The sequence below is a fragment of the Daphnia pulicaria genome, chromosome 6 (assembly GCF_021234035.1).
Source record: "Daphnia pulicaria isolate SC F1-1A chromosome 6, SC_F0-13Bv2, whole genome shotgun sequence".
Classification (NCBI taxonomy): domain Eukaryota; kingdom Metazoa; phylum Arthropoda; class Branchiopoda; order Diplostraca; family Daphniidae; genus Daphnia; species Daphnia pulicaria.
This window is the reverse complement of record NC_060918.1, coordinates 22,973,029-22,989,132: the sequence shown is the minus strand read 5'-3', so window position 1 is coordinate 22,989,132 and position 16,104 is coordinate 22,973,029. Positions and strand designations below refer to the sequence as shown.

Here is a 16,104-nt window from a genome sequence, read left to right as displayed (position 1 = left end):
TTGGCCGATAAAATTATGTCCAAATCATTTTGGCCTTTGGCTTAATATTTGGCTATTGGTATAGAACCTGAAATAAAATTCTCTTTGAAATTTCTTTTTTGTGATTCGACTTCGAACTGGACTTGGAAGAAGTAATTAGACGATTTTGTCAGTCCACTTTCGAACCCTCCCATCGCTGTCCCTATACAGTATTATTAGTCTGAATGAACGGGATTTCGGCGAAAGCCAGCTGGCCAATTAAAGCGTGATTTATAGATTTCCTTCAAAAAGGACTGAGGCAATCTCCGTTGGTCAAACTGGAAATTGAGACTGTCGTTTAAAAATTCAGGCGCGATTGATTTCCTTTTTTTTTACGGACTCATTTTTAACGTGAAACAAATAAGAATAGATATAATGACACAAACAAATTCATCTTTATTTCTTCTGACTGCTAAAATTTTGTTTCAGTATAACCATTTTCCTATTTCAGCATGTTTAGCGTTTCATTCTATAATAGTTTCTTCAGTTCAGGACAGTGGACGGAGGAATGCCACACCTTTTCACACTGTTGCACGCGCATCTGTCAAATCTTGTGTTTGATACGGGCCGTCGATAATTTGTCTGGTGGGAAAACACGTACGAATAATAATAATAAAATAGCGTCGTTATCAGTCACGCAAGCTGCACGCTGATGCACCAAATCTTTCATGATTGACTGTTTTATCAGTTTGATAAAATTTTCTTTCAATTTTATAATAAATAATAAAACTCTGTGGTGGAACAGGTATCAACAATCGTGTCTATGTTGTATTACAGCTCCCGCGCTGCCAAATCGTTTTCTCCCGCTCAGGTCTATAATGTTGGCAATTGTTGTGACGTTTAAGACTAAAGAATGTAGGTCCACCAAAGTAACTAAGCATACTTATTGTTGCGCAACAGCGTCTTTTGTTTATCACAACAGCTCGAGGCCGGGAAATTCTACCACAATTTGAATAGACGCGCCATCATTTAGGCTAAAAATATTCAGTCCGTGTTTTCCCCCACATTCAAAATTGCCAACCGGATACACGCATTTTTATTTGAGCACGTAATAATACGCCCCACATTTTTCACTTAAACGAATATAGGCGAGCATACAACATGAGCGGACAACGTCACTGGCCTCACAACTTGGTTTCGGTTTTCCGGTGCAAAGAAATTGTAATGCAAATATGTAGGTGCGCTTCAGTTGTGCGTGAGCGCAGTTTTCTTATAGATTGATTGATTCGAATGATATTTATTATGAGGTAACACTTATTGCCTCTTACCCACGGGTATACTTCATTTTTAGTTTAACAATGAAGAAGAAAAAAAACTAAACAGATTTCACAATTCATACCCAACCGGTTGCCGATTAAAGTAAAAAGCTCAGCGCGACAACACCCAACAACAGCGTCCATCCAGCGACGGATGCAGCCGCTCCTTGTGTTGTTGGCTTTGACGTAGTCGTCGTTGGTGGGGTTGTTGTTGTCTCCTCCGTGGTAGTTGATACGGTAGTTGTTGCCTCAGTGGTAGTTGTCGGAACCTATAATAGTTAAGCGAATTTTGTGAGTCGTCTACACTTCAATTAATATGTAACAATTTTAAAAAAACTTACGGTTGAAGTTGTCCCGGGATCGGGAACGATTTGAACAGGACTCGAAGATTCTTTGACCCAGATGACGTCCTTCTCGTGGACAAAAGTCGCCCTATACGTAATTACAAACCCAATAAATTCAACGATTATTAAATTAATGAAATTAATTTTCTGTTAACAAATTGTAAAATGTGAAACTTTTACGAGATGATAATCGGTCCCAGGAGATCAGCCGGTGGCGTCCATAGAACTTCGACGGATTTTTTGAAGCCGTTATTGGTATGGGTTACGCCTGACTACATGTTGTCCATACAGATTTCGTTTTCATATAGGAACAATTAAGGAATTTAATAATTGGGGTCAGGTTATACAGATTTAAAATTTCTAAAATGTCACTTTATTAATTGATTTTTACCTTTGGAGCCTTGTAGTTGGGACCTTTCGACGGAGTTGGGCAGTCCATGGTCTGGATTTCGGTGTTGGGAGTTGTGCCGTCAAAAATGCCAATCGGTTCGATATTCTGGCCAGTGGCGTCAAAGGCCATGATCATGAAACCTTTAAATCCACGAGCGGCAGGCTCGTTGACATCCACACCACTTTTGATTCCCAGCTGAATCTTGAGACTTTCGCCCACATAAATGGTAGACTGATGATGATGGAAATAAATCCAAACCAGAAAATATTTAAAACGAATTTTTAGACAATCGAAAAAAATCCAATTCACCTTTTCAACAATGATTTCAAACGGGCAATCCTTCTGTTGCCAGTCCACTCCGTGTTGTGGAGTCATCGTTGCGCAAGCTTCTGGCGGAGCGCCGTTGGGAGTGGCGTCGACGGAAATGCGGAAGCATCCGATAACCAATAAAACGAGGCATCCGGCCACGAATGGAAGCGATCGCTTCGACTCCATCATGTCTCCGATCTCAATTGACTGTTGGAAAATATGGTGTCTGCTGTGTGTACGGCGATCCGAACCAGTACAGACGGGAGATATCAGTCAGACAACAAATAATATCTGAAGGGACTCGAAAAGGTTAATCGTGTTTTGATGTCGGTTTGTTTTCCCAATCTATCAGGTATACTTAACAAATCATCTTATCTTCGTCACATTTGGTTTATTTTGACAGAGTGAGCCTGCAAAGTGTGCGTTACTTGTCCAGATAATCAGTTTTATCGTGAGGACTAAAAAGCAAAAGACATTTTGGCTTTAGTTTCGTAACGTGTGGGAATAACCAACTTGAATTTTTTTATTTAAAAAATAAGAAAGTCGATTTGATTTTTTAAAATTTAAAAAATAATCAAGAGAAAATTAGAATTCTTGAGGCGGTCACCTGGTCAAAAGTCCAACTCTTCCTCGTCGACACCACCGAATATTCACCCTCCTTGACCTTTTCCCCTCATTTGCATCTTTCTTTACCTTTAGGCACCGTAATAACACCGATAGGCGATAACCAAACCCCCCTCACTGTCTGCTTGAGGTTTGACCTTAACCAACTAACGGGAAAATTTTTAAGTGTAACCGTTTCGTTATTTTAAAAGAATAAAAAGACACCAATGACTCGAATCAGTTTTTACGATCTTACTCAAGCCTAAAATCGTATACACAAAAGTAACTTTTCAAAAGAGGAAAATGGCGGATTGAAATCATCACCTTTGGCGCGTGTTTTGAATTCCCCCTCCGGTGCGTGTGTGTTTAGGAAATGCGCAATTATCTTTTTTTCTTGTTGCGCATTTCTCCGGTCCATTACGTGGGTACATGAAAGTATGTGTATAAATACGTCTTATTATCATCTATACAACTAACACGGTACAGACCTATTTCCGCGTTCCCGACGTACTGTAGTAAAAGAAATTATTTACCCATCGCTGCGGTCGCCGAGGAATAACTATCTTATATAGACCCATTGATGAAAACCAACCGCTGGGCAGCGCGTCATCCCATTGCGGTTTCGTCACGGTCGGTCTACATTTCGCCCGCCATTGAATCGTGACGGGAAATTCGAATAGTCTCTACCTACTTCCAGGAAGTCAAATGCGCCTATAAGAAACACGCAAGGATATTGTGTCAAATTAAATGCCGTTTATTTATTATTATAGAATCCTGGCGGGGTCAACGCTCACTAGAAATCATCAGCTGGTTAAAATTTTACACGTCGTTTGTATTTTACGTAACTTGAGAAAACAAAAGGCATTTCCTTTGAAATAATCAAATAAAATATTGCGCCGCTCGAGTGGACTAGATGCGACCGAGCGACTCTTGTTGTCTGATGTTTAGAGGATATTTTCGTATGTAATTCCTCTGGTCCCTGTATATGCGCAACGATTGCTGCACCTGTTGCGTTATATGTGTTACATTCGGCTATATTAGATGTAGGTATATTATTTCTATATAAACAACAACGACTTTATAGTAACGGGTATATCATAACTATCCGCTATAGATAATGGTGAGTGCCTATATGCTGCCTGAAGTTCATTGATTACACATCCAGCAAGATGGAGAGAAACGAGGAAAAAAAGAATAAGAAAGTTCTATATAACAGGATCGCGTGTAGCCTATGTGCGTGTATTTGGAGTAAATATGCTACTGCAATCATGATCGTCCAGCATATGGCTGGACGGAGAAAATCACAGATATCATATAGTATGCATCCACAATAACTAATCATTGAGGTCATCGCGGCTAACTACCTGACAGCAGCTGGATGTAGTTATAGGCTAGGACGTTTCCTCTCTTTTTCTCTCTTCTCGCTTTTATTACTTTTGCCCAACTGATTTTCTTCTTTTTAAAAAGAAAAGAAAAAAAATAATTTGTTTTTCTACCTGTTGGATGACCGTGAACTGACCTGGAAACCTCACCGGAAATTCCGTATTCCACTCAACAAGTCACCAGCGCGCATATAGACACACACATACACAATATACCGGCCCATCCCAACAGCAGCGAATATATAGTCTTTTCTCCGATTCATGCACAGTCATCGTGTTTAGTTAATATGCACTCCACCCTGGAGCGCGTACGTGCCAAAATCAGATTGATATCACCAGGTGGGTCACTGTGTAATGTCATTAAATAATTTCCCAATCGAGCTACAAACGTATTCAAATGATTTCTACATTGATTGACGACATTCTGGGTTATATAGTTGGAACAGAGCGAAAGCGATGTGTATGATTCGACGAACTAATTCAACCTGAATAACATTTGAATGAATAATAAACCAGTTTGAATTAACTCGTACATATGTGTGTTGTCCTCCTCCCAGCACACGTACAGCAGCAGCAGCAGGAGTCGCCCGTGCATCACGGTGGTATGTGGCGGGCGGGCGTCCGCCTCTAGGCGATACATATAACGGTTCTTTCTCTTTTCTCATTTTCTCTTTTCCCTTTGAAATAACAACTGACCCCTCTAGACCGGAGAGAGAAATTTTGAGAAAGAAGAAGAAGAAGAAGAAAGGCGCAGGTAATCGGGATCCGCGGTCCGCTCAAAACCGTCGGTCGACAGCTTTTTGGCCGCCAAGTCGGCCGCCGCACCGTTTGGGTTTTTACCATTTCTCTATTTATTTTTCCAAAACTTATATTATTTTCAAGTGAGTGCGCGGTTCGCCCGGAATCCAAGGGATGGGTTTGCGGAGTCGAAATTTTTAGACAGAAGGGATTCCCCCCTTTTTGTGTGTGTGTGTGTGTGTATGGCTGCTGTTGGTTTCTCTCTTATATTGCACGATAGGTTCACACTCGTCGAACACCGTCAGTCCAGTCTCAGTGTTGCCGATCAGAGCCGACAGTGCGGTTCGTCCGTCTCTCTCCGGTCCTCTGCCTCAGTGCTGTGTCGTGTCTAAAGCGACAGAGTGTCTCTCTCTATACGCAGGTGATTGCTCATCCCCAACACACTAGTCAGGTACACATTACATCCGCCTTGGATTATAATATCAAACACTTGCTGATTCAGCTGTGCGCCTATAGCTTCATTATTGAACTGTTGGTTATATACAAGGCCCGAGATGAATTCCGGAATGGTTCACCTTGCCACTTGGCTTCTCCTCATCGTCGGTGGATCGTTGGTGGTCGAGAGTCGGACCGTCAGATTGCTGGCCAACTCTTTGCCGACTTCCGTCAACAAACAACAACCTACTGCTGGCCGTCATCCCCTTACTGCCGAGATAAAAGGCCAGCACAATGACAAGAGGGTCTCATCATCACCTTACACACATCAAGGAGGCGCAATGGATGGCTCGAAGCTTTTCGACGGACTCACCTTGGCCACCTACGGGTATGATTAATGACATTCCTGGATTTATTTCCCTATCATTAGGAATGGAGGAAGGGAAACAAAAAACGAAAATAAAGTTGAAACGATCCTATCGTCTTTTTACACAGGACCAAGAATTTCGTTCAAGAGTCTGGTAATAATAATCTCCCCAAATTAAAAAATCGCCAGGGCCTTGGCGGGGCTTTCAGCGATTTCGGACCCTACATGGGCAAATTCATCTACAAACTTTTCGTCAGACGGGTAAGAGAACTGGATTCCACTTGATCATATAATTACACACACACAAGTGATTGCCAAAATGTGTGAAAACACTCGAGGCCTTTTTTTTCCATTCTCGATTGATTAATAGCAAATGATGTGTATAAGTATAATCAAATATCTATCCATCAATGGCGCAGGCATTAATCAAACCGATGGTGAAAGGAATGAAGAGACTCATTCCCGGAACCATGTACCACTATTACAACGACATCATGTCAAGCAACCGCGTCTTCAAGATGATGGAGCCCCTCTCACCGGCCATCTCCTCCTACACGTACAACAAATTCGAGCAGGGCATTTTCTGGAGCCTCAATCGGGCCGGCTCATTTGTTATGGACAATTTCATCGAATTCGAGCGATAAAATCGATAAGAGTTTATAGGGGTGGATGGGCTGAAACAAATTCCTGTAGGTTTTTCATGTCCAAATTCTTGTCAGTTAGTTTTTGGGGTTTAAACGATGAAAAATGAGTCGACAGCCGAGATGGACGAGATGGACGAGTATTTTTCTAAAAAATTTTGTATCGAAAGCCATACGTACGTAGTAATTTGTTTAAGTTATAGTCGAAATTAGTAATTTGTTTTTCGTGTGTTGTCATGGCTCCGTTGTATTGCTCAATCCTGGTGTACGTGATTTATTCGGAAAGTTCTAGACATTTGAAAATGGCGCGCGCGCCAACCCCGTAGACAGCGATGCATGGCTAAATTATATGTGTCGAACCCTTTTGGCGCAATCGAATTAGGTTTTAAAATATAAAATCTAGATTAAACGTTAGAGAATATCGATTTAGTTTTATAAAATATTTGAGATAAGATTCAAGTTGATAGTTGAATAATTTTTTTGTTTTCCCCTTTTTTAGAAATAACATTTGTTTGTTTCGGTGCAATAATTCTATGACGAGCTTTTTTTTGTCCGATCTTGTTAAATTATTATTGTATCTCATGCGCGGATGACGGAATTTACGGAATGTCGATAACGAAATAACGTGGGATGGATCCTTCAATTCCTATTCTGAGGATATAACGGAACGATTGTACATTTGGAGACTAGCCAAGTCCAGAATTTGATTCGTGAAATGGTTCAATACACTACTACGTTCACTGTACACATCGCCTTTTTATTCCTACTGAGATCTTTCAATTTAATGCAATTAAATTAATTGATTTAGAATTCAGGTGAGGGCGTTTTCATTCGACAGGACGCCTGAGGACTGTATAGGATTACGTGATTTTCGCACGCCCCTATAGACAAAGATGAGCGGTAATTTTGATACCCCTATCCTTTAATTATTGTTTAAAGAGGCTGGGTGATCATTTGATTACAGGTATTTAAGGGTCCAATCTTCCTCCAATCATTCAGTGTGTATTCCAGTATAATTGCGCACTCTCCGCATTTATTTACTAGTCAAAACTCAAAAGGTAAGATTCCATCCAATTAAATTTTACGTAGAAATAATTTGACATGACGTCAGATGTGTGCCTATTTTCCTTCCAGAAAAAATGTCGGCAACCAAAGTGATGGCGGTCTTGGTGCTGGTTCTAGCTGTCGCCATGGCGGTATCAACAGATGGCAACAAGAATAAGACGAATTCCAGCCATGCCCAGCACGTAGGTTCGTTGGTCGCCAAGGCCCGTCTGTCGCCCGTTAACGCCACCGTGAATAACATCACCAGCACCGAGTCGAAAAATTCAACCGCAGAGAAGACCGTGACGAAGCGCAGTCTTGGCAGCATCGATAAAAGCGATGGCACCAGGTGACGACTCGATTTCTCCTAATACTGAAAAATTTCAATTGTTTTCTGGCCTGGGCCTCAATGAGTTATTTTTGTAGCCAATTGATGTCGGTGTGGTGGAGGATTCCAACAGCCATCTGGGATTTTATCAGCCAAGTCTTCCTCCAGCCTCTTCTGTCATCATTGCGCCGATTGCTGTCCGTCTTTGGACTGTACAACGAGCAGATGATGCCGCTGCCGTTGGTGGTGCCGTCGTCGTCACCGTTGGACTTTGTCTCTCAGTTTGTGCCTCAATTCACCACTCCGATTAATCCGATGGTCGTCTGATCAATCAGCCAGTTTTGGGGCCATTTTAATTGAAATTATTATGTATGGGTGGTTTTTTATTCAGTGCAATCTACTTTATTGTATAGCGTGTTCTTGGAAGTGCAAAAAAAATAAAATAAACGGTGTTTTTTTTAACCAAATGGTTTTTGTTAATTCGTTACTCCTGATTCAATATCGAGTTTTTATTAATACTACTTTTTTGGGGAAATAACTCAGGGTATGAATTATTGTTTATGTATTTGGCATGACAGGGAAGCCCTCTTAATACATGTGTTGGAAACCTCGAGTATATAGGGAGCGTTGTATTGTTTAACACATCATCGTCGTCCAGCAGTAGGCAAGTGAGATTGTGATGGCAATTACAACATGTCTTGTAAGTTACTGAATTGAGTAAACGTGTTCTAAAATTTCAAACATCCTCGGAATATTTTAAATATTTTCATTCCGAAAAATTACATGATATGTAAGATTTACAGCCATCTGTTTTCTCAAGCCTTTATAGCTCAGTGGTAGAGCGTTGGTCTCGTACGTACGTTTAGATAACCAAAGGCCGAGAGTTCAATCCTCTCTGAAGGCATTGTTAAATTTTGATAGATTTTTATTGGGAAAAGTATTGGCTTCAAGTTTCAGTAAATTGCCCAAAGTCATACGTCATACATTCCCTTCCTTTTCTTTAAATGAAACGTACTATCTTTATTCGGATAACTCATCCTATATTCCTTATCCTATTTAGTGCATCCTATTAGTGCAGCAATCGCAAAATGGCCTTTGATTTTACGTATTCAATTAATTCCTGAGTTCCACATCCGTTGCAGACCATTAGCGGGATTTATCAACGACATTGAAACACTCGTAAACGGCGTCCCTCGTTCAAAGTGACCATCCAATTCACGAAAAGATTGCTACGCAAAATTATTCAAAACACCTTTTTCTCGCTCTCTTTCCCCTTTCGCGGTCTTTCTCTTTTCCCGAATGTTTTGATTGTCCTTCGGCAATGGCCTGGTAGGCTAATTATTCATATACAAATTTTTTTTTTTTGTTTTCTTTTGGGAAAAATAAATTTTAACTCTTGACGCATTCACTGTTTTGGATTGATGAATTTTCACGATTTTTACGCATTCTTAGCTCAGTGGTAGAGCGTTGGTCTCGTATACTAATTGTAGAAAACCAAAGGCCGAGAGTTCAATCCAATCAGGAGGCAATTAATCACATAATAATATTCATAATTTCGTTATGCATTTGATTACTTTTGATGTACTCAATACAAACACGCATTCGAGTTGTCGACTTTATCTGTTATACAATGACACACTTTTGAAAGTGTTTTGTAAAAAAATTGTATGACCTCATCAGTAAAATCAACTGTTTGCCAATTACGACCAATAATGAAAGAAAAGTAATCACGGAGACCCTGATATGAATTCGAAGATCATACATTAAAGCTTTTTCGCCCGAGATGCCTTCTATATGAACTTCTAGTGGCCTATTTTTTAAGATTCTTCTTCGAACGGGACAAACTGACTAATTTGGCAATTCACATTATGGAAAAAAAACTACTGTTGTTACTGAAAAGTCTAATAAAACTGGGTAAGAGACTCAAACATCATTTCTCATTTTTCATGCAGAAAACTCAATTGTACAGCAGACGAACTGGGGTGAATATGGAGTGCGGTTTTTTTAAAGGTTTATTTACAATGCCTTCAGAAAGGATTGAACTCTCGACATCCGGTTATCCTATTATAACATACGAGACCGACGCTCTACCACTGAGCTATAAAGACTTGATGTTGAAGGATTGATGAGAACTAATGTTAATGATCTGCTACTGCTATTTTCCTCTGATCCGGATTTGAATCGCCGTCATCGCCTACGATGAAGCGCTACCCCTGAGCCAACTCGTTTCATAAAATGAGTTTTATTATATAAACAATAAAACATTAAGAAAAAAATATCATTTCGGATAGCTACTTTTATTTCTACCGGCTCGTTAAAATCAGCCTTAATTTCACGTATATAAGCAACGTTATCAATCTGAACGCTATAATAATTGTTCCACACGTAGTTTCATTCTTTGAGTGTATTCTTTTTCTTGGGTAAAGTATAACTGAATTAACATATCGTCCCCATAAAATGTTGTAGGATTGACATGAAAAGTCAGTGGGGTGTATAAGGGAAGTTTACGCAGTAGTTAATTGCCGAAATTACCAAAATATAGAAAGTATTAAAGTTTAAAGTCGTCATAGATATCAAACGCCTAAAAGATGTCTGATATAGCTGGGTCAGCAGTCGCCATTTCCAAAAGAAAGTTAAGCAAAAAAGTCATCGTCACTTCCATCAAATTCAGCAGAATCCCCAAAGATAGGTTCTTGGAAATCTGCGAAGTTGGCGAACTGATCAAAGTTGACATCGACAGCTGGAGCGGCAGGAATGACAACAGGAGCGGCGGCTGGGGCGGCGGCAGGAGCAGCGTCTTTTTCCACGACCGTTTTAGTTGGTTCCGCGGTCGTTTTAGCGTCGACGGCAGCAGCGCTTGATTTGATCAAATTTTTTTTCTCGTAACAGAGATCGCCGATAGTGCAAGGAAATTCATCCTCCTGGTGTCCGAACAGTTCGGATAAAAGCGAAGCGATGTTAACATTGCTGTTCTTGTTGTCGTTGATGTTGACATTGGAGTTGCCGAGATTTTTCATTGGGCGATAGGTTGGACGATGGGTAGGACGATGGGTTGGGCGGTGAGTTGGGCGGTGAGTTGGGCGGTAAGTTGGACGGTAAGTTGGACGTGTTGGGTAATGAGTTGGACGATGAGTCGTTGGTCGATGGGTCCCATAACCGGAAACGTAGACCACGCAAACTAGCAAGATCAAAGCTGCTGATGCCTAAAAATAAATTATACAATTGAATATTAATTCGCAAACAAAAATCAAAGTGAATAAGAAAATGAATTGGAAATGAATTTATACCGAGAACTTCATGTTGATTCGAGGAAAAGGACTGCTGATGCAAAGAACGGAAAGGGAAGTGTGATGAATTTGGAATGGTTCGTACCCTATTTATACGAATTTGCTACCAATGTTGTTCTCCCATTAAGGACTTGTTGGAGAGAAAATATTTTCAATAAACGGAACCCAATGACGTTTAGACATCATTTAATCTGAACGAATTCACCGTGTACCTTACCAATCTGGGTTAATTGCTGGCCAAATTGTATTCGAGAAACATTCCTCATTTGAACGTCGAGAATAGAAAGCAATCCCGAATCACGATGACCCTGAATTATTGTCAATTCTATTACATGAATCCTCGTAACTCGTTGGGTTGCTTTGAGCTAAATTATTCGTCACTAGCGCATTTATAATAATGAACGCATATCAGACTGGAACTTGTGATTTGCAAAGTTGCACATTTTCTTCACAAAATGTCAGACTGTTAATATTAAACCGCTTTTTAAAGCTTATTAGTTATTATAGGGATATAGCACGCTCGCGCAGAATCCTAAGAACTTTCCGGCTATTAGTTAATTAGCAAACTCTAAACAGAAAAGTTTTCAAAGTCAATCACACACTGCAAGTCTCTTTTGGTTCCCAGCATCACTATATTAGTCACGTCTATACTCATGTTTAAACATCATCGACTCCCAACTTCAGCAATTGAAACAGCTCTCTTTCTTTTTAGCGAATCAATATGAAGTCCTCTGTAAGTATCTAAACATGAATTTCTCTTCTGTTTCCGCTCGTCAGGAAAATGGTCTTATTTGATTTGAAAATGTTTTTTAGGTTGCCCTTTCCGCCTTGGTCTTGGCCGTTTGCGTCGTGAGTAGCCAGGGCAAGTCTTTCGGCAACAAGAACGTCAACAAGAATGTCAACGGCAATTCCAACGGCGATTTCGATTTCCTGTCCAGTTTTCTCGACTCCATCTTGAGCCAGGAGAGGAAAGGCAAGGCTGTGGCCAGCCGGGCCTTTCCAGTTGCCGCTGCCCGGCAGGCAGTTCCACAAGACGCGGAGATAGTTGAAACAGCAGCAGCCGATGACGTCAATGCTTCCGCCTCTGCGACTCAACAGGACGAAATATCCACAATTCCGAGAGCTCAGATGAAATTCTTCCAAACTTTGATGGCTGCCGAGGCGGAAGAGTTCCTGCAGTAAAATCTATACGGAATGATTGACCTATTAATGAATTCAATAAACGCAATAACCCTTTTACTATAAAATCTGCATAGACTTCAATATTAGCAATAATCCGCCTTTATAGCTCAGTGGCAGAGCGTCGGTCTCGTATGCAATATTAGATAACCGGACTAGTATACCAGATGCCCGTCCAAGGACGGCGAACCACCTTGCTAGACGCAATCACCCAAGCGCACAGCACAGTACACATGGAGCAAAACGCCACTCGTATAATCTCACTGCCCGATTCCTTACTGCCCGGGACTTAGTTTTTCATCCATTTATGGACTTTTACATCTTCCACCGTGAGCCAGACGGTCTTTTGGTTTTTTTTTTTGGACTTATTTTTTTTTTCGTTGCAACCAAGTATCGGTGGCATTTGGGTTTATTTTTGGGACTTATATTTATTCAGAATTTGGTTGTGTTGGACTTGACACAATTTTGGGTATATTGGGTGTGATTTTAGACTTGTACTTTTTTACGTGATATTTTGGTTTCATTTTAGGAATCTGTCGTTTTTCTCTGTAAGCCCGTTGGGGTTGTAAGGTTTTTTTGGACTTGTATTTTTTCGAGGGATTTGGTACCGGGGATTTGTGTTTTATTCAGAATTTGGATGTGTTCCACTTGACATTTATCGATATTTACTGTATTTGTTCCCACTTTACTTTACCCATCTATTTATCCCTTTCCTATTAATTACCTGCACGTTTTTTCTTCAATTATTGGTTACTGTCTTGAGTATCGTTTGAACACTGGTCCGCTGAATCTTGAATCCGACGCTCTAACCACTGAGCCTTGGAGTTGTGAATGAATATAGTCAGAATTGCTATAAATCGTCATTTAATCTGCGGACAAAATTGTAACAGTGTCAAATCTTTTTATGATTTCTTACTTCCGATTCATTTGCATGCCATATTTTGGCTACTTTTTTTTGCCGATATCGGGTTTGAACCGACATCCTTTGAATTACCAATCCAATGCTATAACCACTACACCAACAGAGGTGTATATATTCAAGTTCCGACGTGACCAGGTGGATAGCGCATTCTTACACATTGTCATAGTTATCACCCAGCGTGAGCAAAAGCGTTTCAATATCATCGTAGTTTAACTTTATCGATATTGAGACAATTTGCTTCATTAGACGGTTGTTGGCCGAAAGTAGGTTTGATCCACCACGCTTTGAGTTATCAATCCAATGCTATAACCACTACACCAACAGCGGTGTTTGGTTGCAAGTCTTGATGTGACCAAATGGATTCTGCATACATCTATATTGTCATGGTCAGCAAAAATAAACGAAAATGGGTGCATTATTAAATTAATATTAATAAGCATAATTCAATGCAAGTCTCGACGGGACCTAATGGGTAGTGCATTCTTTAAAATTTTCAGTATCATCGCCCAGCAAGAACAAAATCGATTTATTTGCATCAGTGTAAGAATTTATCGTTTCTGGAACTATTTGTTTCATTCCAATGTTGTTTTCCTGAGAGTGTATTTGAACCACCAACCCTTAATTTACCTATTCAATGCCATAACCACTTCACCAACTACGTTATTTAAATCATTTTCCGAGGTGACCAGGTGGATAGCGCATACTTACATATTGTCATAGTTATCACTCAGCGTGAGCAAAAGCGTTTTATTTACATCGGAGTTTGCATTTAGCGAAATTAAGACTATTTGCTTCATTAGACAATTGTTTGTCAAGAGTGGGTTTGAACCACCATTCTTTGGGTGAATATAGAAAAGCAAGCTTATCAGCTCGACGAATGGATAGTCGTAAGCCAGTAAACTGTCTTAAATAGCAAATTCAGGGCCGAAACGAATGGCTGTTGCTTACATTTTGTTGTTAATCTCCTGTTATTTTTTCTCGAGTAATTCTGACTATACCAACAGTTTCATTGTCTATGCAAACTTTTCAAAAGAGCAATTGCCTATGGCGGTAAAATAACCAACGTGAGGTTCATCGCCCAGCAAGAACAAAATCGATTAATTTGCATCAGTGTAAGAATTCACCGTTGCGGAAACTATTTTCTTCATTCGATTGTTATTTGCCTGAAAGTGGGTTTGAACCATCAACCTTTTCTTACTAATCTAAATCTATAACCACTACACCAACAGCAGTGTTTAAGACGATTTTCCAATTTGACCAAATGTATAGCGCGAGAGCAAAAGCGTTTTATTTACAATGGTATTACCAACCTTTGTATTACCAATCCGATGTTATAACCACTACACCAACAGGGGTGCTGAGATACGTCAACAGTCCCGATGTTACCAGTTGGACAGCGCATACTCACACATAGTCATGGTTATCGCCCAGCGTGAGCAAAATCGATTAATAGGCATCACTATCAGAATTATTCAATTATGAAACTATTTGTTTCATTAGATTGTTAATTGCCCAGAGTGGGTTTGAACCACCAACCTTCGTATTATTAAGCAAATGTCATAACCACTACACCAACAGCGGTGCTCATAATCCTCAACAGTCCCGATGTCATCAAGTTGAAAGCGTATACTCACACATAGTCATAGTTATCGCCCAGTGTGAGTAAAATCGATTAATCGGCATAAGTAAAAGAATTACTCAAATGAGAGACTATTTGCTACTTTTAATCATTGTTTTCCGAGAGTGGGTTTGAACCATCAACCTTTGAATAACCAATACAATGCTATAACCACTACACCAACAGCGGTGTTTATAAACGTTAACAGTCCCGACGTCACCAAGTGGACAGCGCATACTCACACAAAGTCATGGTTATCACCCAGCGTGAGCAAAATCGATTAATAGGCATCAGTATTAGAACTACTCAATTGTGAGACGATTTGCTTCATTACATAGTTGTTAGCTGAGAGTGGGCTTGAACCACCAACGTTAGAATTACCAATACAATGCTATAACCACCACACCAACAGCGGTGGTGAAACTGAATTCCCAACGGGACCAGCATTTTAGCGCATAACTATACATTGTCATGGTAACAACACATCAAGGGCAAAACCAATTTATTTGCATCGGTTTTTGAAATATTCGATATTGAAAATCTTCGCATTATTATACAGTTGTTCGCCGAGAGTGGGTTTGAACCACCGACCTTAGAGTTACCTATCCAATGCTCTAACCACTACACCAACAGCGGTGAGGTTAATAAAGTTCCGACGTGACCAGGTGCATAGCGCATACTTACATATTGTCATGGATATCGCTCAGCTGGAGCAAAATTAAAGTCCTTGGATTTGAAGACATTTTTTAAAATCGCTACCGATCTCTAAACATCATTCGGTCACTACTCGTGCTATTCTTTACATCAGAAAGATATTAGCCGACTGTGGGTTTGAACCATCAACGCGTAATCTTTTTTCAGTGATGTCACTCATCAATCGATGTGATCAAATCTGTTGGACTATTTATCGGACCATTTTTAAGGTTTATTTTAAGGTTGTATTAATCGCCCGGCATGAGCAAAGCGGGAGAATTATTGTTCGAATGGTCGTTTCAATCAATCGATGTTTAATTAACAGATAAATAAAAAAAAAGTGTAGTGGCTATAGCGTTTATAAACGGCGAAATAATACTTGGCATCATCATTATAAGTGCGATACTTTGAATTCTATCAGCTTTGAAATCCGAAGAATATATAAAAATATAACGGCACTCAGCCAGGTTTGAACCGTTACCATTACTGTCCTTAAGCAAGTACGCTATCCAGTACACCATTTGCCGATGTGTAAAACTCGTAAAACAC

General features: G+C 40.1%; 5 protein-coding genes and 2 non-coding genes across 7 annotated transcripts; 4 read left to right on the top strand and 3 right to left on the bottom strand.

Annotated features, from left to right (window-relative positions):
• Window positions 1-1,239: 1,239 nt before the first annotated feature.
• Window positions 1,240-2,847, bottom strand: LOC124342822 (putative defense protein). Its single transcript, XM_046796004.1, has 6 exons — window positions 2,677-2,847; window positions 2,319-2,609; window positions 2,010-2,240; window positions 1,799-1,890; window positions 1,616-1,706; window positions 1,240-1,543 (listed from the first exon to the last, which is right to left on the bottom strand). The coding sequence occupies exons 2-6, from the start codon at window positions 2,505-2,507 to the stop codon at window positions 1,373-1,375; spliced, it is 774 nt and encodes a 257-aa protein (XP_046651960.1). The 5' UTR covers window positions 2,508-2,609; window positions 2,677-2,847; the 3' UTR covers window positions 1,240-1,372.
• Window positions 2,848-4,911: 2,064 nt separating this feature from the next.
• Window positions 4,912-7,229, top strand: LOC124342847. Its single transcript, XM_046796034.1, has 4 exons — window positions 4,912-5,492; window positions 5,589-5,864; window positions 5,972-6,104; window positions 6,263-7,229. The coding sequence occupies exons 2-4, from the start codon at window positions 5,596-5,598 to the stop codon at window positions 6,485-6,487; spliced, it is 627 nt and encodes a 208-aa protein (XP_046651990.1). The 5' UTR covers window positions 4,912-5,492; window positions 5,589-5,595; the 3' UTR covers window positions 6,488-7,229.
• A 203-nt stretch (window positions 7,230-7,432) lies between these two features.
• Window positions 7,433-8,323, top strand: LOC124342876. Its single transcript, XM_046796079.1, has 3 exons — window positions 7,433-7,542; window positions 7,619-7,877; window positions 7,955-8,323. Exons 2-3 carry the CDS (start codon window positions 7,624-7,626, stop codon window positions 8,181-8,183), a joined length of 483 nt encoding a protein of 160 aa, XP_046652035.1. The 5' UTR covers window positions 7,433-7,542; window positions 7,619-7,623; the 3' UTR covers window positions 8,184-8,323.
• Window positions 8,324-8,675: 352 nt separating this feature from the next.
• On the top strand, window positions 8,676-8,760 carry Trnat-cgu. The gene is given in 2 exon segments: window positions 8,676-8,711; window positions 8,725-8,760. It is a non-coding gene; the product is annotated as a tRNA-Thr (tRNA).
• Window positions 8,761-9,878: 1,118 nt separating this feature from the next.
• Window positions 9,879-9,964, bottom strand: Trnat-cgu. Its single transcript is given in 2 exon segments — window positions 9,879-9,914; window positions 9,929-9,964. It is a non-coding gene; the product is annotated as a tRNA-Thr (tRNA).
• Window positions 9,965-10,245: 281 nt separating this feature from the next.
• Window positions 10,246-11,278, bottom strand: LOC124342860 (probable hemoglobin and hemoglobin-haptoglobin-binding protein 3). Its single transcript, XM_046796054.1, has 2 exons — window positions 11,144-11,278; window positions 10,246-11,059 (listed from the first exon to the last, which is right to left on the bottom strand). The coding sequence occupies exons 1-2, from the start codon at window positions 11,153-11,155 to the stop codon at window positions 10,490-10,492; spliced, it is 582 nt and encodes a 193-aa protein (XP_046652010.1). The 5' UTR covers window positions 11,156-11,278; the 3' UTR covers window positions 10,246-10,489.
• A 438-nt stretch (window positions 11,279-11,716) lies between these two features.
• Window positions 11,717-12,361, top strand: LOC124342898. Its single transcript, XM_046796109.1, has 2 exons — window positions 11,717-11,876; window positions 11,957-12,361. Exons 1-2 carry the CDS (start codon window positions 11,865-11,867, stop codon window positions 12,323-12,325), a joined length of 381 nt encoding a protein of 126 aa, XP_046652065.1. The 5' UTR covers window positions 11,717-11,864; the 3' UTR covers window positions 12,326-12,361.
• Window positions 12,362-16,104: the final 3,743 nt, after the last annotated feature.